At 37.0% G+C, this 20,664-nt stretch overlaps 1 protein-coding gene across 1 annotated transcript in view; it reads left to right on the plus strand.

The window, feature by feature from the left end:
- The window catches only part of nrn1la (neuritin 1-like a), a 40,836-nt gene that overhangs the window by 10,147 nt on the left and 10,025 nt on the right, over positions 1-20,664 (plus strand). The window contains exon 2 of the mRNA XM_065278627.2: positions 20,197-20,347. Within this exon, the coding sequence (XP_065134699.2) occupies positions 20,197-20,347 (151 nt within the window). The remainder of the gene's footprint in view (positions 1-20,196; positions 20,348-20,664) is intronic.

Below are 20,664 nucleotides of genomic sequence, written 5' to 3' on the forward strand. Positions count from 1 at the left end.
TAAGAGATTAAATTGATGATTTTTATCAAAACACCAACTACATTGACTCATTTTACAATCCCACTAGCATATTATTTAGACAAAATAAAATCTTTTAATTCGCGTGAGGAAGCTGGCGTTTTTACACACACTTTTATGTCATTGGCTATATGCCACTTCTGTAATGGCTTATTGCACTATTACTGTTAACGATTATTCGATTGATTGATCGTTAATTTAAATGATCATCGAATATGGGAAAATGCATAATTTGACATCCCTACGTTGCACAATGGTGTTTTTAGTGAAAGTAACTCAGATCTTAATATTTTTAGCCATAAATATTTCACCTACTTGATACTTTACAAGCATTTCATTGCTGATGATGAGAGAGGTCTTATTCAGGTTAATTTGCCAAAGTATGGGTCAGTTTGGCGCATCTATTTCTATTACTGCATTGCAAGGGAAGATACCCTGACAGCTTGGGATGTAGAAAGACAGCACTGTTTCTCTATATAGCGCTGTGTGTATAGTTATGTATAAGTGTTGTTTCCTATGTTTACCTGTATTATTTTGAAATTATTTTTACAGTTTTTCTGTTACATTGTACAGACAGACCAATAAGTAAACGCATAAATGTGAATCCTGTCCAATTTCTTGCCATCAATACACCACATACAGTCAGTTTTATGTAACTTTCTACTGTTTAAATTGAAATATAGAAAGAGTATACAGGAAAAATGCAGCCCTGTGCATCAAAACTGTACATCAGGAAATACTGACACATGTTCCAGTGTATATTTGTTATATTGACAACATGGCTAGCATTTTGACTGTCTTGTTTGTGAACAGCGACACAGGAACTTGTCATTCTGACAGCAGAAAACTTGGTTTCTCTCTTCATGTGAACTCAGAGGTTTTGTTTGAGTGCTAGTTTTGTTGAAACAGGTCGTTCCCAGAATATTTAGCTTTATTCAGCTTCAATTGTGTCTCTATTGTATAACAAAATCTTTTGTCAGTAAAGGTTGAAGCTTTGCTGAGAAAACTATGCTCTACCCAAATTAGCAAAATGCCTTCCCTTCATTCCATCTCTGAATATTAAAAGCATTTCAGTCATGTTTACCCAAATTAATTTAAAGGAGATGACTGGAAAGCCTCAGAGTGTTTCCCCTAAGCAGTCCTCAGGATATGAGCGTGTTAAACCCAAGGTCTATAATACCTGAGCAGAGCTGTGCGAGAGCATTCTCATTGTAATAGCAGCTGCTTAGAATTGAAAATTAACTAAATTTATTTTTTTTAACCTATCACTAAAGCGATAAATAGCTTAACAAAACTAACTAGTAGATTGTAGAATGACATAGTCAGTGTGCATAGTCCCAAGCGCTTTACCAGCAACTGTCCTAGGCTAACGTGACAGACTGGAGAAAAATGCATTTTGGATAATGTATACAGCATTTACCAGCATGGGTTAAGTGGACCATGCTAAATTTTGACCCCTTTGATTCCTTCTGAGTCCCTTTCCTTTAGCAAAAAACATTTTCAAACATGTCGCTATTGCAGAGCCGGCGCCAGACCATAACTAACAGGGGGCATTTGGCTTCCAATGGGGGGGCACGCAATAGCAACAATAACTTGCAAAACAAGACATTAAAACAACAAATACAGTCCAGCACACACTCATACAACTGGTACAGACTGTCAGCTCATTTCCCGTAGTGCAAAAGACCACAAACTATGTGCAAAACTATTGAACTTCGACCGCGGCGTGAGCGCAAGCTGAGCTCCGCTGCGCTCGCGCTTTGCTCGACGCAACAACAAACCGCCCTCGCATGGCGCAAGCCATTAAATGAATGGGTTTCATAGCGCATAGCGCAGCGCACACCGCGTCCTAGCTTGAAAAAAGCCGCTTTACCATAATCACGTCGTAATGCTGTTAACGGTCTATTTGCCACACTTCACATTTAAGCTTACGTAATTTAAAACAACGCTAACTTACCTTTAAAATAGCTGAAGACGGCGTGTACGAACATTAAACTTCCCTAAAACAGTGTCCTGTAGATTTGTAAATTCCACCTCAACCTCTAATCTCTGAGTTTGAGCCAGTCTGTGTTTGCATGAAGTCAGATGAAGCAGGTGGTGCTGGTTTCATTCTAAATGTTCTAATATCCATATTTTACACGATCCATAAAATGCCGCGAAAAAACACGTCGCTTGTATCAAGTCACAAACATGCTAAAGACGTAAGACGGGTGAGACACAGCAATACATCCAATCAGAGAAACTGGTCTATTTTAATTAAAGAAAACATATATCAACTATATTTTCATCATTTGATTACATTACAAGTCAGGAAACATTCAATGTTTAATTTATTTTAATTATTCTTGATATATATTAAATTAATAAAAAACTTTGTAGGGGGGCACAACAACCTGTTTGGGGGGGCACTGCCCTCGAATGCCCCCCCTTGACGCCGGCCCTGCGCTATTGTATAATGCATTTCTCCACCTTGTGTTTTTTTTTTGAGAAACTTTGGCAACTCGAAGAGGACCACAAAAAGTGTTTATTGAATGCACATAACACGCGTTTACACTTTTTGTTATTTTATTTTATATAACCTTTTAAATTGCATCCCATTAATTCTTTACAGTGTTGCACAGTGGATTCCCGTTTAGTTTTGATTGTAAATAATGTAACGCTGATTGCCAGATGACTCTGTCTACTGTAGGTATAGGCCTTTCAAAACAGCTCGCATTGAATCGACTCTTAACACATACTGTATGCCGTCATTTAAATCCCATTGTGTCACTAAAAGCCAATCAGGCTGCATAACTGCCATCTTTGTTATTTTTTTTTTTTTATATTTTTCCAGTTTTGTTTTACACATACATTTTAATTGGCCAATTTCTCATTGGCTAAGAGTTAGCAATGAAACAAATAATATGCTAAAAGTGTTTTGGGTTTGATTTGAAAATATTTTTATTACTTCATGGACATTTCATGTAAATAATGGAGACAATTTAAGTTGAATTCCAGCAAATTCTAGCAGTTTTGGTCGCTGTGCCATTTATTGAAGATCTAAACGTAGGTTCGGGAGGAGCCTAAACATTCAGTCCTGTCAATCATCATTACGTACGTGCCATATAAGCCGCAAACTCTGTGTTATTTCCTTTACAAATTTATTTTCGGCAACCCTCCTCCTCTTTAATTTTATCTCTTCCGCTACGCAGCTCAGGGGGTTCTTAACTCTTTCCCCGCCAGCGTTTTTAAAAATAGTTGCCAGCCAGGGCCAGCGTTTTTCATGATTTTCACCAAAGTTTAATGCCTTCCAGAAAATGTTCTTCTTTAAATTTATAAACATACAATATACCAAATGAAAGAACAGACCCTCTGCTTTAAAAAAAAAACGTTTCATCCTACTGTCACGCCGGGAAACAGGAATTAGGACACATATGCAGGGTTCACATAAAATGATAACATTTAATATAAATAACACAGAAAACAAACACGGGAATCAAACAACGGGCAGAATAAATAAACAGGAACAGACAGGATGTAGACAAATGGTGACAATGATCCGGCAAGTGAGTATAGCACAAACAGGGTTATAAATACAGACAGACTAACAATGCACAGGTGTGATGAGGAAGGTATTAATCAATGAATAGTCCAGGTGACAGTAATCGGGACAGACACAAAACATGACACGGATTTAACCGTAACATTACCCCCCCTCAAAGAGTGGCTACCAGACACTCAAGACAAAACACAAACAAAAAGTCTGGTAGGGTGAATCCAGGGGAGGGACGGAGGGCTCGGAGACCACAGCAGAGCCGGCGGAAGCCGGGGCGAAGCCGGCAGTGTAAAAAGCCGGGGTGAAACCGGCAGGGCAGGAAGCTGGGGAAAAGCTGGGAGAACCGGAGTGGCCATCTCTGAAGATTCGATCCTCCTGGGAACCGACGAGTATCCGATAGTTCTGGGAGTCAACTCCCTCCATATCAGGAAAGCAGGCTCCTCCACGGTAGCGACCATCCCGGGGAAAAATCGAGCATGGCGTCCGTGTTGAGCCCCAAATTGATCATGGAGGTGGACCTCCCAGGAACCGACCCAGACGACTCGACCAACAGGAGAATCACAAGAACCGATTGGAACCTTACATAACCTTGCTCGAGTGTCGCAGCCACCACCCCGGGGAATGAATCGGGCGTGGCGACGGCTAACTCGAACCCGGCCTGGAGTTCTGAGCGTTCCCTCACAGTAAGCTCCAAGGGACCTCCTATTTGAACCCGCTGCATCCTTGAAAGGCCGGATCATTCTGTCACGCCGGGAAACAGGAATTAGGACACATATGCAGGGTTCACATAAAATGATAACATTTAATATAAATAACAGAAAACAAACACGGGAATCAAACAACGGGCACAATAAATAAACAGGAACAGACAGGATGTAGACAAATGGTGACAATGATCCGGCAAGTGAGTATAGCACAAACAGGGTTATAAATACAGACAGACTAACAATGCACAGGTGTGATGAGGAGTCCAGAATGAATAGTCCAGGTGACAGTAATCGGGACAGACACAAAACATGACACGGATTTAACCGTGACACCTACCTTCAGTGGTTCTTCATAATATGGGTAGGTTTCTGCAAAAACACCACATTTTGAGCAAAAAGCAGAGATAATTCCATTTTTGTGACAGAGTTTTCATAGAGATCCCATTCAGAGCGATCTTTAAAACAGACACGGACATGCAGCCGCTTGCCATAGGGCAATACTTCTGGGTTTAAAAAGTTGCGGAATAGCGGTATTGCGGAAAGACGGAAAATCTCGTCAATGGCGGTGAAAGAGTTAAACTCCAAGCTTGAGCCCCGCCTTGGGCTCGAGGTTCCCTCCGCGGACAGCAAGGCCATTGTCGTTTTACCATTTGTTCATTTAAAGGTAGGGTAACACATTTTGAAAAATGCTAACGGTAGCCGCCTAGCAATGAAATCCCGATCCCACCCTCACGTCAAATCGCCATCCAAAGTCACACCTCTTTCCAAACACATGAACACACACAGATCAGACGGTCACATCTCATGTCTCATTCACCAGTGAGAAAACTTTGCAGTACAAAGTGAATAACACTTCCAAAATAACCAACATAAACAACTGGTTTACATCAGAATTAGTTTAAGCACACGTTCGATTGTGTAGACGTAGTAACTATATCGTTATGCTAATCCGGAAAACGAACACAAATTTCATAAGCAACACAACGTTTCATCAAAGTAGAATATCTGAATCCATCTCAATACAAACATATCGCGTACCTTACCAAAATAAACAGTGCAACGACCCTTTCAGACCCTTTGCCTCCTGTAGCTGTTTGCATCTCGCGGTAAAGCAGTAAAGTTACCGATGTTAATTTGGGTTTTTGATCTTGCTGATCCAGGCAGTTTTTGCTTTTGTTGTTTTAAAAGATGCGTTTAGTTTTGTTGCTCCTGTGTAGGTTGTCAATTCAGCAGAAAAGTTAGCTTTTCTCGCTGTTTACAGACAGAGCGCACGTGAACGCGCCGATGACGTATGGTATCTGCGTAGACTCGCTGCGCGGTGGGAATTCAAATTACGCTTACGTATGAGGGACATAAAAGGAAACGTCCGTTCGGACCGAAATCTATGATTTGTTGAACATTTTTTGGTCCTACGCCTTTCACAGATGACATACATTTTTACAAATACTGTACATTTAAACAACTTAACACAGTGATTGCTATCAGAATGTGAGGAGACTTTTAACCAGCATAACTAAAAATGTTTCAGGATCAAATCTGTTACCCTACCTTTAAGATTGAATGGACAGTCGAACTTGTGAACATCCATTATTTCAGTTCAGCTGTTCCTGCTTATGTAAGGAATAATTGACGGCGGGCCATTGTGTCGTGCCACATGTGCACCTTGGGTGTGCATTATTTTCAAATTAATCCTCTTATACCACGGTTACCACAAACATTGCTTTGGTGGTTATTTTAAGACATTTGACAGGTTAGCTGTGCATTTACAGAAAAATAATCAACACCCATGGAACATTTCTCAACCAATCAGAATAAAGCATTCAACAGGCCTGTGGTATAACATTTTGATAATTGTTTATCATTTTCTTTGATCATCCCAGAAAAAAGCATCCTCCATTGGTTAGATTTTCCACTGTCGCGGCAATGATTTCTGTTCAATAACATAATTGCTTTTCAGCCACATGGTTAAAATTATATTCCAATGCCAAGTGGGCACCCAAAGAGCTTTGATTATTTTGTAGCGTACTTCAGAGAACCATACTTCAATGAAAAATAAAAGTGTGTCCTGGCTGCTTCCTGGTAAATATCATTGAAATATTATGACTCACTAGCTTGTATAAAGCTTATATGGAGCTTTTTTAGTATTTAGCCTTGCTTGCCCCTTTCACTGGCAGAACAAACATTTCAACATAAAACTTGTATTTTTAAACTGTTTCTCTAGTCTTTATTTTCTTTAAATAGTTCAAATTTTCATTTCTTGATAATATGTTCAGCGAGAGGCGAAACAGCAGGTACATGTATGGTGTATGAATGCATTAGACCACTATTATAAATTTAGATTTATGTGAGCAAATCATGTAATGCACTTGCAAATGACTTTTCTCTGTTAATTTCTCTGTATGGATTTCTAAACAAAGCAAACAGATATTGAACTTAATTGTGGATATAAAATGCCACATAAACCAAGTGACTTACAGTGCCTTTATAGTAAATAGTTTTTATCAGTAGTATGAATCAAACCCAAACATTGTGCTGTTAACGCAATGCCCTTACTTAGCTTCTTGAACAAGAAATCTATGATTTCTCTGATTTATGAAGATTTTTTCTGGATTTGGGGTAGTTATATTCTTCACTAGAATCCATTTTATGATCACACTGGCTGATGGCTGTTTACAAAGGCATACCCCACCAAGCTTACGATAGGTCTGTCTAAAATGGTTTATACCTTAATGTTAAAAATCTATTTCTCAATGAAGAAAATGAATGGGGTCTTTATATCCGGAACCCTGCTCTGTTGTAATGTAATTGAGAACCACTTATCCCTTCTCACAGATCATCCACAATCCCCAGTGTGTTTATTTAATGCTTTATTTATCCTATGTGTACAGCATTTCAGAATTGTGCTCTCATCAGCATCATATAATCGCTGTTAGAAATCACAATTATTATTATTTTTGGAAGGTGAATTTTGCTGTGTGCTTTACTTTAGGCTATTTAAACTTTTGCTTGATGAGGCAAGTGAGGTTTTGTGTTCGATGTCTAAAGAAAGCCAAGTTCACCAAAACATGACCAGATGAAAGAATGTTTAAAACACATCATTTGCATATGATCATAAAGGCTCTTAGAATCGTCTTCTCTTGGTAGTGCAGGGGGACTCAGATGTAAAGGTCTAATATTACTGCTTTAATGCAGCTGTAATTTTTCACCATCCGTCTGAAGTGTGTGTGAGAGCATAAAACATTAATTTAAACATGACGGATGTTTTAAGATCTTGGTGTTTTGCTTCCATACTCTATACAACACCCAAGTGCCCTACAGATTCTTTTGGTTGGTTGAGTATTGCCTTGTTTGATCACCACCACATTTTTCAATTAGATTTTGGATTTATTTCGCATAGCTTGCTGGTTTGTTTATTTAAAGCTTTTAGAAGATTTCTGGGTTTAGTTTCTAGACATGAGTGAAATAGAGAAGGAGAATCACAGCAACTCGTATAACAGCTTAGATTTAGCATACACTCTCAAAAAATAAGGTGCTCATGATGCCAAAGAAGAAAAATTTTTGGCTGAATGGTTCCACAATAAATATTAAACATGCAAAAATCCTTTCTGTTTCACAAAAGGTTCTTTATATGGTGAAAAAATGTTATTTAGGTTATAAAAGGCAAGAAAATTTTTTGGTTTTCTCTCTCTCTGTCTCTACCAAAGTTGTTGATGTTCCTAAGTGTGTTCCCCGAAGTGTCTCTTAGGAAGCTTCTTAACATGCTGCCTCTAAGTTCGACGTACAATGGCGCTGTCCCAAGTGAAGGTGCTGAATTATTTGCGATCGATCACTCAGGGATCGATTTTCCACTTCACGCGAATGTGCATTAAGACGTTAAGAAAGACAACACGTTATATACAAATGGAACATTACTCAAATTATTCCAGTCACATTTATTTTAACATAGTTTAAGTTATCCGTAAAATATAGACTATTAATTAAATGATCAAATTGTCAGTAATACGGGTAGACGAACCGGGTATCCCTCGCTTTTATCCACCCTCCTTATCCCGTTGTGCCACTTGTGCCGCTTCTTGACATGGGTTTTGACTTTAAAAAAATATGTAATACACTTTTATACGAATGTTAAGGTACTTAACAATCAGAATTGATTGGCAAGCAGCTGCAGTATTTCTGTTTAATGCGGTATTGCTTACCATTAATGTTTTCAATATAAAGCAACCTAGTTAGATAGAGAATATGGTCTGAGAAGATCAAGCAGCTCCATAATGAGTTGTCTTGGCAGGCGATTTTTTTATTTAGCCACGTCAGGCAAAATGTCAAAAGGTATAAGGGTTGACGAATAAAAAATAGGCATGGACTAAACAGTTACGCGGCCGGTGTTGTGTGGAAGTCTGTTCCCCCTATGTTTCCCTTTAGTGTAGTGTTTTTATAGCATTTTTATCACATTATTTGTTTATTCTTTATATACATTGAAAGTTTTAATGGCTACTGAGATGAATATGTGTGCATTTATGTAATGTATCTTGACTGTTCTTGATTGTAAGTCAATTATTTTTACAGTATGAATCATATTATATGTATGATATATATTTATTATGTTTGGAAACATAACAGTTTTAAAACAAACAGTAGAGAAAAAAAGAAAAGAAAAAGACAGGCTATATGTTAAAAGACATAAAACTGTCAAATATGAAATATTTAATAAATTGTATATTAGAATACATGATATTATTGCTTTTTAGTATAACCAATTGAAATCTTTAATCTTTCTAAATAAATTATAAATGTAACGTGAAGAAAACGCTATAAACATAGAGGGAACAGACTTCAATGAGGAACAAACACCGGCGCCGTCTTTGATTCATTAGTTCTGATACCAAATAAAGTCAACTGCATAAATAGCCCTGTATCCATTACAAACATATTTTATTATAAGTCTTAAAAATGTCCATAACATAAAATCATTGTCAGCATACCATAGTTTGACTTGTACTGCGCTGCGCTGATTTCTAAAGACTGGGGCGATAGCGTTTTGCGCTTAAACAACGGTAAGAGAGAGCTTACGAATGGTCCAGACCAACCTTACGAAAGTGTGACTTACAGAAGATATACTTAGCGTACGAACATTTTGGGAATCGTGCCATAGAGTTAAGAGAGAGGTTAAGGAATAGGTTAAGACCTACTTAGCGATAAGAACGTTTTGGGGAACCGGGCCTTGATTCTTACCATTTTGGAATCCATTCAGCTGATCTCTGGGTCTGGTGCTAGCACTTTTATAATAGCTTAGCATAATCCATTGAATCTGATTAGACCATTAACATCGTGCTAAAAATAACCAAAGAGTTTAGTTATTTTTCTATTTAAAACTGGACTCTTCTGTAGTTACATCGTGTACTAAGACCGACGGAAAATTAACAGTTGCGATTTTCTAGGCAGATATGACTAGGAACTATACTCTCAAACTGGCGTAATAATCATGGACTTTGCTGCTGTAACATGGCTGCAGCAAGCGTAGGCATATCACACAGTGCCAGAAAATTGTCCCCTTGGTTACTTTTAATAGCAGGGGACTGTTTTTGGGCACTGTGTAATATCACTACATCAGCTTTCTTGAAGAGGCTACATTTCAAATAGTCAAGAATTTTTAAGACTTTTATATGAATACACGAATGGCATGATTTGTTCATGTAAGTTGTCTGGCAGACTCAGAAACCTGATAAATAATGCTTTACAGTTTGTCATCTGAGACATATCTTAATTCTAAAACAAAATATAATTTATATTCAAATTTGCATTGTATACTTAACTCAACACGATATAAGAAATGGCTTATCCATATTTATTTTATACTCTGTAAAAGACTGTCAATTCAGGGTCTAAACTGCCTGTGGCCCAAGATGCTGGGATAGGCTTCAGTAGACATGCGCAGGGTTTCCCGCAGAAAATTTGTTAGTTAAGGTGGTAGGGTTGTGCAGGTGGGTGGGCCGGGGGTGTGGCAATCAAAGGGGCGGGGTGTATGCGTCATGATGAAAATATTTTTATTTAAAACACTCAAATAAAACTCAATTTTGAAGAAACTATGACAGAAAATGAACACATACTAGATTATTAATGAATTAAATGTTTTATCAACCGGCTAGTTATCCTCCAGACATTGACGAACCATGTCTTTCTCTCATTTCGGCCATGTGGCGAGATGCACTTGACGGCCTTTTGTGCAGCAATTTTTTTTTTTGGACGACCTTGTTAAGGTGGTAGGGTATCCCAGCTTAGGTGGGCCGCCCGAACTGAAAAGTGCTGTGGGAAACCCTGTGCATGGATGGATATTTACTTCATTAGTACATGTACTGTTTCTTTGTCTTTTGCATGTTATTCAAAAAAATGTTTGTCATCTTATGGAAAATAATTTTCCTTTTTTGGCTGATATTGCTCATCTAATGCTCATCTAATTATCCCATTCTGGTATTAAGTGGCCTACATTAATGAATATCCTGCATTACACAAGTACAATGGGTACTTATAATGGAGTATGGGTGAGAGTAGGGGTGTGTCCCGGAATTCTTGCCAAAACTTATTGGCCTACTAATCATCCCCTCATATACTAATTGACTATATCTCCACTAATAAGCTGGTGTGTGGTTGGCGTTCTGGAGCAATATGGCTGCCGTCGCATCATCCAGGTGGATGCTGCACATTGGTGGTGGTTGAGAAGAATCCCCCTTTCACAAAGCGCTTTGAGTGCTGCAGAAAAGCGATATATAAATGTAATGAATTATTATTAATGGGTTCCATACTTGTACACCTGAAGTTGAATGCAGACCACCAAATTTCCTCTATTTTTGTCCTCCCAGCCTGTTCTGAGCCACTTTTATCTGGTAATTGAAATGCTTTTGCCGTGGTTTAACAGAGTAAAGTTGTATTTGATGTGAAAATGAATTTAATTGGGTATATTTACTGCCAAGCATTTCCACCAGACCAAAATGGGAATTTAATTCGAACAGCATTTAAAGTCTCGGTGAAGGAGGTTTATCTGCGACCTTGTTCTGGACAGATAGCAGCTGTCAAATTAATGCCAACGGAACCATGATGTCTCTTTTTCAGTCTTTGTGAGCATCGGCGTGCCTCATTTTTATCCTACAAAATCACTGAACCCTTGCATCCTCTCCGTTCCGAGCGAGAGATAATGAAGAGATAAAATTAAAAGCACGTCTCGTCTCATTTGCTCCGTTACTCCTCTCACTTCCACTTTAAAAAGCGATACACTGCCGCACATGTGAGTGAATGTTATTGTGGTATCTGCTCGTGGTTTTCATCTTGTAATCAAAGTGAAAACGTTCCACACATTAGGGATGGGAAAAACGCAGTCCGCCCGGCTTCCTCTCCCTTACCTCCGGTTTTGTCTGGTCTCCATATAAAACCACAATCCCAGTGGGATTGCAAAAACTGCAGGAACAGTTCTGGGAATTTGGTGTGTTTATGCGTCACATCTTTAGAAGCATTCGAGGGCATGCGTGTGAGAAAAGCATCCTTTGAAACAAAATTTTAAATAGAGAAGATCCTTCTTTCAACCGCTGGCCTTTAAGCAACACAAAACAAATATTTTTCCCAGCATGCAAGGATGAGGTAGGACATATTTATTCCTTTCATGTCATTCAGTTGGTTTGCAATGCGGCGTCTTTTAAGCCACACAAAAAGCAAGATGACACAGTTGTGGTGGATCCATCTCACTCAATGCTACTGAAAAATAATGTGGAAACGTCTCTACTAACAAGCAGGAACCTCATCTACCACCTTTTTCATGAGCTCGGTTTTGTTCCAATTAGTCGTCCTCACCTGGAGAACAATCCGGGCTGTGAAGGCCGGCTTATATTGCCGGCTATGTCACGTTGAGTCGAACATGATTTTTCTCCCTTATTAAAGAGGATTAATATTATGCCCTTGTCTGTCCCTGCTTCTGAGTTTTCTCATTAATACCTTCTACTCCATTAATTCAATAGCAAAATGTTACTGTCTCAATTTACACTGTTCTCTGTCTTGTACTGTATCTGTATCACACAGAGTCTTTCCCCAACTCAGAAAAGAAATTAACAGCTGGTGAATGTGCTTGTTCTCATCCCCCGCAATCCTCACTCCATTCAGTGTTCTTGGAAGAAAGGTGTGAATGGAAAACTGGAGAGGTTAACCAATCACTTGGAAAGGGGGCTTTGCTGGCATGAGCTAATTATCGGAATTTGTTTGTGCTATTCCAGGTTGTTTGCCTTGAAGCACTGTTTCGGAGTAAGCTTGGGGAATAGAGGCTCTGCTCGCCTTTCGCACGCTATATGCTGTCACCGCTAGGCTTATTAGCCTGTCGCCCTTAACGATACTACGCAAGAAAGGGACACAGTTACCATAGGAAAAGTTGCCATAGTGCTGAGAGAAAACTTTACAGCAATGCGCACACAGGCTTTGATCTTAAACACAGTAAGAGAGTTCAGAGAGAAGCAGGACTCGCTTCATCAATCACTCCAAACATACTGCATAGTGACGCATACTGCATGTGCTTTTTGTGACCCACTGAAATGTTATTAAAGAGTTTTATTTTGTATAAATGCTGCTAGGATTTTTTTAAATATACTCTTCCATTATAATAAAAAGCTTTTAGATAGCTTGTAAACATTGTGAGCGAAAACAGATTTTTTCCAAGAAGCATCTTTATTTGTGACTTGAAGAACTCCAAATTTGAATGCATATGAGAAGCTCTGATGCAAAAGCCACTAAATGCCATCTCAGTTTTTATTGTATCATCACATAATCCCGGCCTCGGGTCATTTAGAAATCCATTAAGTGTCTGATAAAAATGCTAATTTACAAGAATCTTGGGGAGTTTTGAATCAGAGTTCTTCATATATATGCTTATAGTCAGGGCTGTAGCATATTTACTCACGTCATGCCATATATCTCCCTATATATATTCCTGTTTGATCAATATGAGTTTCTATCTTCTTTCTAATATGAGATCAATCATGCATTTTCTTTTTGTTCAGTCCTGAAACTCCTGAAAGTTTTCAGTAGTCCTGAAATTTGTTAATATTTGCATTTGGGTCAATGACGTGACGTTAATTATTTTGTGTCCGTGTGGCTCAATTAAATGTAAAAGGGTTAAAATTTTAAATACATTTGCAGATAACTTGCATACATTCTCTTTATTAAGGATCAAGTGTAAAATTTCTGCTTTTATTTCATTTTGAAAGAATATTTTGGGGGTAATTGCAAAAATGTGGTGCTTTTAAAAATTTAAATGTGGTGTAACCGGTCTGTGTCAATTAGTATTTTTTAAATGAAAATATAAATATATTCATAAAAAATGTGGAATAAAATAATCTAGTTTAGTGTAATATGATTTTTACATACATTTTTACATCATTTGTCAAAGATTATTTAAAACAGAGCTGTTTTCAGCATATGTCTGGACAAATTTTACAAAAAACGCATTTAAATTTACATTTAGAAATAACTAATAAAATGATATTTAAAATATATTTTTTTTTGATGATCACGCTTACATGCCATCAAGGTGGATAAAATATTTAATATTTCTCACTTTTTGGCGCAATTGGTGGTTACACATTTGACATTTTCAGGTCCATCAGTGTTAACTTTCATAAAAATGGTGCAAATGTAATTTTTTTATTGCATAAAATCAACATAAATACACTATGTGCTTTGAAGTTTTTTGAATTTCTCGTCGTGCCAAACCGTTTTTGTAACTAACCTATTTATGTTTATGCATGTAGGATGCTTTTAGGTGATTCATAATGCATTCAAGCTTTTTCAAAATGATGTTAGTTCCCTGGGAATTGGACCCATGACTATTGTGCTTCTAATGCATTGCTCTACTAATTAAGCTACAGCAGTGGTTCTCAAACTGGGGGGGTGCGAGATGGTGCCAGGGGGGCTTCGTTTTATGATATTTTATAAAATAGATTAATTCATCATACATTTTGTGTAAAAATATAGATACCAGCAGCCAGTGGTGGACAGTAACGAAGTAAATGTAATTCGTTACTGTACTTAAGTAGTTTTTTCGCGTATTTGTACTTTACTCAAGTACTTTTATTTTGGGAGACTTTTACTTTTACTTTACTACATTTTAAAGTCAAATATCTTACTTTTTACTCCACTACATTTTTAAAAAATCTGTCGTTCCTTTTTATTTATCAGTGGATAAAAAACGTAACTGGGCAAACTAAAGCTGCACAAAAAAAAAAACTAAGATGCACACGTGATGCGTCTAACCACCAATCAGGGTACAGCATGCGCTTCGTTTTGAACTTGTTTTGGTTGCCGCGCTGTTTCACATAAGCTACGCGAGTCACGCGAGTGCAGCAGCCAGCCAATGCATCGTTTGGAGAATCAAAAACAACGGAGGAGATAACTGACCCGTCACAACAACAATGGCCTTATTTACGCGCGTTTTTTTAAGTCCTTGAATAAAAGAACGAGTCCTTCGTGTCTTCTCTGCCTGCCTTGAAACTGTGCTATTTCGTTTTAAAAGAATACTCTTTCAAATCTAAGGAAACGCGTAGAGGTAAGCCATTTTTATTCTGGTTATATTTTTAAATGAGCAATCTTAACAGTAGCTTGCAGAAAACTGTTAATTGTGTTGCTAAAATATATAGGACGTTATCATGAATGAACTTTAAGCTATGCAGGCTGAAGCTATTTTTAGCCGTATAGTTAGCTGTTTCACTTCTGAAGCTCAGTGCTCTGTTATTTTGAAATGACAATTAATCACTATCAACACTGTTGTAAAATATAAATGACATTTTGACTAGCCATGCAGTGTATGATGCTTAAACAGGCAGGTGGATTGGAGTGCTCCCTATTAACTGAGATTGTTATTAATATTTTCAAAAGTTTTGCTTCCAAAATATATAAATACATTTAATTATGTATTACAATATACATATGACATGCTAAAGCACATGAAACGTTTCCGAAATTATATTATGTAAGGCTTGTTTTATTTGTCAAAGAAAGGGAGACTGATTTCTAGATAACGTTATGTATTTAATGTTTTGAAAACTATTGTGAACCTGTGCTTAAGTCAAGTTTTTATTACACTTAAACTGTTAAATTATTTAACAAATAAATCTTGAAATCAGACTTACTGCTGTCAAATCCTGTTATTTCATTTGATGCTAAAGGAAATTTTTTGTTTTTAAGGTTTTAGGCTTATGATAATTTTAATAGACATCAGTGTCTGATTTATTAATGTCCTTCTATTAATAGATTGGTTAGCCAAGAGAGTTATTTCACATAATTTGAGTTTTGTGACAAAAATGATACGGCCATAATAAATCACAGTACTTTTGTACTTAAGTACATTTTGAGGCAGATACTTTTGTACTTTTACTCAAGTAAACATTTTAAGCAAGTACTTCTACTTTTACTTGAGTAATATTTTACCCTGGGTATCTTTACTTTTACTCAAGTACACGATTTGTGTAATTCGTCCACCACTGCCAGCAGCACTACATTGTATAACTGAATATGTTTTGTTTAATTAAAATAAAAAAAAACAGCATAATTGCCATTGTTTCATTTGTCTTATTCCATAGTTTTGATGAGTTTACTATTATTCTAAAATGCAAAAAAAAGGAAAAAGAGAAAGAATAATTATATATAAATATAATGAAGTATGCTTTTGATTGAGCTCTATTCCCAGCAGGCACTGAGGTGTTTTAATGACTTCTGCCCAATATATCTCTTACATCACTGTTACTTGTCTTCTCTAGCTTTCCCTTGATTTTCTCTTTTGTCTTGATCAGAATGTGTCTGAGTTCAGCAAATGTCCTGAGAAATTATTTTTTCGGGTACTAAATCCAGTACTGAATTCTGATTTTGTCTTAAGGAGTTATTCATATATTGTTACAATTTGTCTCAGGCCCACAAATCTTAAAATACATCAGTGCCCTTTGTTTTGCCTCAAAATGTACAGAAGTAATGTTTTTACTAAGGCATGTATTTTCAAGCTATATTATATTTCCTAATTAAAATAAGGACTAGTCTTGGCTTAAGATAACCACCCCTTAATGTTTGCCTGTTGAGATTGAAACATGAATGCTAAACTAAGCTTTTTGTGATTTAGCAGATTTAGATTTCTACCTACTACAAAATATAACCTTGACATCTTTAATATTGCCTGAGTCAAAAATTGAAATCAGTGTGAAATCAGTGATTGATCACTTTGATGACCCTGATCTCATGTTTTGTGTGTTTAATATGTATGTTAATATGTGTATATTTGCATTGGGTGGAAAATGTAGGTGTCAGTGGTATATTTTAGTATGTGTGTACACAGCTTGAGTACAGTCTGTGAAAACAAATGTCCTCCTTGGAACAATAAAGAATGCATCTGAGACTTTAGCCTACATTTCACAGACAGGGTCACATATTCTCCTTTCACATCCTGAACAGTTTCACTAAACGTAAGCTAAACAAGAAATTATTTACTTTGGCAGTCTGCCTGCATGTTTCCTTCAACGCACAGTGTTTGAATGCACCGCTACACTCCTATATGTAAATCCTCGCAAATTGACAAAATGTTTTTATTTTTTATTTTGATGTGCTTCCCATGGGATGTCTAAGATGGTGACATGGAGTGGCTAACCTCAGCAGCAAATATGTTTGCTCAGCACTGATCTGACTAAAGCATAAATAGGATACACCTTAATCATTATTTGGCCATTTCATGCTCAAAGGTCACTTGAGTTTAGCATCTTTAAATTTGTAATGAATTTGAGGATTTGTGTCTGTCAGGGTACAGGGCATAGAAGAGGAGCTCATGGACAGGTCATATATTTGTGACCCAGTCTGTGAAAACACAGATAAAGTAATTTTTTAGTAATTTACTGTTTTCTACATGAAAACATCCTTCTTAAAGGGACACTCCACTTTTTTGAAAATACGCTAATTTTCCAGCTCCCCTTTTTTTTTTTACAGTTTTGGAATCTATTCAGCTGATCTCCGGATCTGGCGGTACCATTTTTAGCATAGCTTAGCATAATCCATTAAATCTGATTAGACCATTAGCATTGCGCTCAAAAATAACCAAAAAGTTTTGATATTTTTCCAATTTAAAACTTGACACTTCTGTAGTTACATCGTGTAAGACAGACAGAAAATTACACTCTCATTCTGGCCCAATAATCAAGGACTTTGCTGCTTTAACATGTATTGATATTACGCAGCACCTGAAAATAGTCCCCTTTTAACCTGGAGATCAGCCGAATGGATTCCAAAACGGTAAAAATCTAATGTTTAACTTAGGGGAGCTGGAAAATGAGCATATTTTCAAAAATGTGGAGTGTCTCTTTAATGTAAAGATCATTTTGTAAAAATATATATTTGATATGTTTAATGTTAACTGAGGAAGTTCGTGTCAAAGATTAAAATCTATGTAAAATCAATGATTGAAGTTTAACTTTGATGCTTCTAATCTCATATTATAAGACCTTACTCTGAATTTCACAGACAGGGTAGCATATGGTCATCATGTCTAAAAATAATGATTCTTGCATGGTGTTACATAATGCAGGATCATGCTTTGTGCAGTGTTACAAAAATGTGACCAAAAAAAAAAGCAAAACTAAAATGAGGTTGCAGCTTTTTTTACTTGTCATAGATGGGTGCGCAATGACCAAAACACATAACAAAGACCTACAAAATAGAAAGAGAGAGAAAGATTCACTTCTATTCAACCTTATTGTGTCTGGGTCTCTCTCGGGACAAGGATTATGCAACTGTTTTGCTCTAAGTGGTCCTTGGGGTTTAAAGCGCTACATTATTTATTATGACGTGTTTCGTTTCATAACCTGCTCTTTAAAACCATGATGTAAAATTGCTTCATCGTGTATTGTGCAATGGCCCAAATACCTGCTTCGTAATCTACTGTGATTTATACAAAATTAGTGAATTAATCTCTGCTAAAACAACAAACATCTTTTTTCTGTTTTACTTTCACATTTACTCTCTGCAGATTCGTCTCGTGCAAGTTCTCTTTTTTTATATCATTTATTTATTTATTTATTTATTAAGAAACCTCGTGGACTCCCCACGGTTCACTGGCACCACAGATTAAAAATGAATGCTGTGGTTCAAACAAGCCCTGTGTCTGCTGCGTGGGTCACAGCGGCTTGCTGAGCAGAATGGCCCGTGTCAGATCACGCTCAGATATATCAGTAATAACATTATTGTTGCAGACTGCACTTCAAGCTTCTTGAATGGCAGGAAGCGGTAGAAAATCTGAGAAATTTAATTGGTGGTGTGCATTTACTGCCTCACTTCTCATTCAATAAAGCTGGGTCAATTTAGCTTTTTAGATGATTTGATTTCTTGTTTTCTTCCAAGCTGTTCACTTTTGTTGCTTGTTTATGTTGTACTGTGTGTACATTTTAACTATAACTATTATTTTGTTTCTTTAATGTTGGAGGGATTAAATGAGCCATCTAGTTGGGTTAAGGTTGTTTGATTTCCATAATAAGTGAGAGCTGACCACTTGGCTCATCTTGGTGATTTCGAACAAGATCTTTGTCTTCTTGTCTCATGCACTACTTGGTTTCTTCTTCTTCTCTAGATCTTCATTAAATGTTGATGGCGATGAGTGAAACCAATAATCCTTAGACCTCACTGCAAAAACATAGCTAGAAATCAATAGGTTTGCAGTAGTGTGGGAATAAAACTAGCAGGGAGAGACAGAAAGAGAGAGAGAAAGACTGACAGACACTTCTTGCCTATCAAATATTAATCGTGCATTTCCTCAAGGGATTTTGAAGAGTGCTGGTGATTTGCTGTCTGACCCAATTAAGATCTCCCGCATATCTCGTTGGGGTTCACTGTTACTTCCATCTGTGGTTTGATGTCAATAGGTATGAGTTATAGAGATCTAGAGAAGACTATAGTCTCTTGAAAAGAACCAGGATGTGCCCCTTTCGTTACAACAGTGAAAACATATTGTAGCTATATATATTGTACATAAGCAATGTATCATTCATTTCTTATTTAATTCAGTTGAGTTTTATTGACTTTTTCCTGCTTTTCCTCAAGGTTAGAACTGTATTTATTTTTGCACATCAAGCTCCAACTGAGCTCCAATTCCCCATTGTTATCAATACTGAATATTAAAGGGACACTGCACTTTTTTTGAAAATATGCTCATTTTCCAGCTCCCCTATAGTTAAACATTTGATTTTTAATGTTTTGGAATCCACTTAGAAGATCTCCAGGTCTGGCGGTACCACTTTTAGCATAGCTTAGCATAATCCATTGAATCTGATTAGACCATTAGCATCGCGCTCAAAAGTAACCAAAGAGTTAGATAATTATCCTATTTAAAACTTGACTCTTCTGTAGCTTCTTTGTGTACTAAGACTGACGTAAAATTAAAAGTTTTAAAAGCGATTTTCTAGGCCGATATGGGTAGGAACTGTACTCTCATTCTGGCGTAATAATCAAGGAATTTGTAACTACAGAAGAGTCAAGTTTTAAATGGGAAAAATATTGAAACTGTTTGGTCATTTTTTTGCGCAATGCTAATGGTCTAATCAGATTCAATGGATTATGCTAAGCTATGCTAAAAAACGATAAAATCAAGTGTTTAACTCTAGTGGAGCTGGAAAATGAGCATATTTTCAAAAAAAGTAGAGTGTCCCTTTAAATGAGATTTTGCAGATTTCCCCAAATACCAAAAAATTTACATTTATATTCACAATAGTACATTTATATAATATGCCTACATTCTGCAGTCATTTTACCTAAAGTTAACATGTCTTGTTGCAATGCTTTTATTTCAAGATGTTTTGCCTGTAAAGCAGAATTTGTGTTTTTTGCTACTTTTATTTAGTGCTTGAAAATATAGTGAGTGATATTGTTTGTCTTTCTTTGTTCTAGTGTTATTCCCCAGTCCATGTTCTGCTGCAGCCACTAGGAAGTGCGGCTCCATCTATAAAGGGTTCGCCCAGTGTCTGCTGGCTTTAGGGGACAGTCTTTCTGTCACCGCCCAAAGAGACGAAGACACACAGGAGATTGACTCTATTTGCAAGTAAGACATTGTCCTAAACCTACTCTCACATGCAGCTTTACATTTAGGCATTTAGCAGGCACTATTTATCCAAAGCTACTACAAAAGCGAGGAAAATAGAGCATGAATCCATGATACTGTACATATGTCCACAGGAGTTTGTGGTTAATTTAGAACCGCTGTCATTCTCGCCATGCAAAGTGTTTTATGTGCTGATAATTCAATTAGTTGACATTAATGCATCATAAGCTTTCCATTGATGTATGGTTTGTTATGCAGAGTTCACACTAGATGCAGTAGTGGCGGCAAAAACGCGCTAATCGCGTGCAGTTGGACGC

This window comes from Paramisgurnus dabryanus, chromosome 9, assembly GCF_030506205.2.
Source record: "Paramisgurnus dabryanus chromosome 9, PD_genome_1.1, whole genome shotgun sequence".
NCBI classification, from domain to species: domain Eukaryota; kingdom Metazoa; phylum Chordata; class Actinopteri; order Cypriniformes; family Cobitidae; genus Paramisgurnus; species Paramisgurnus dabryanus.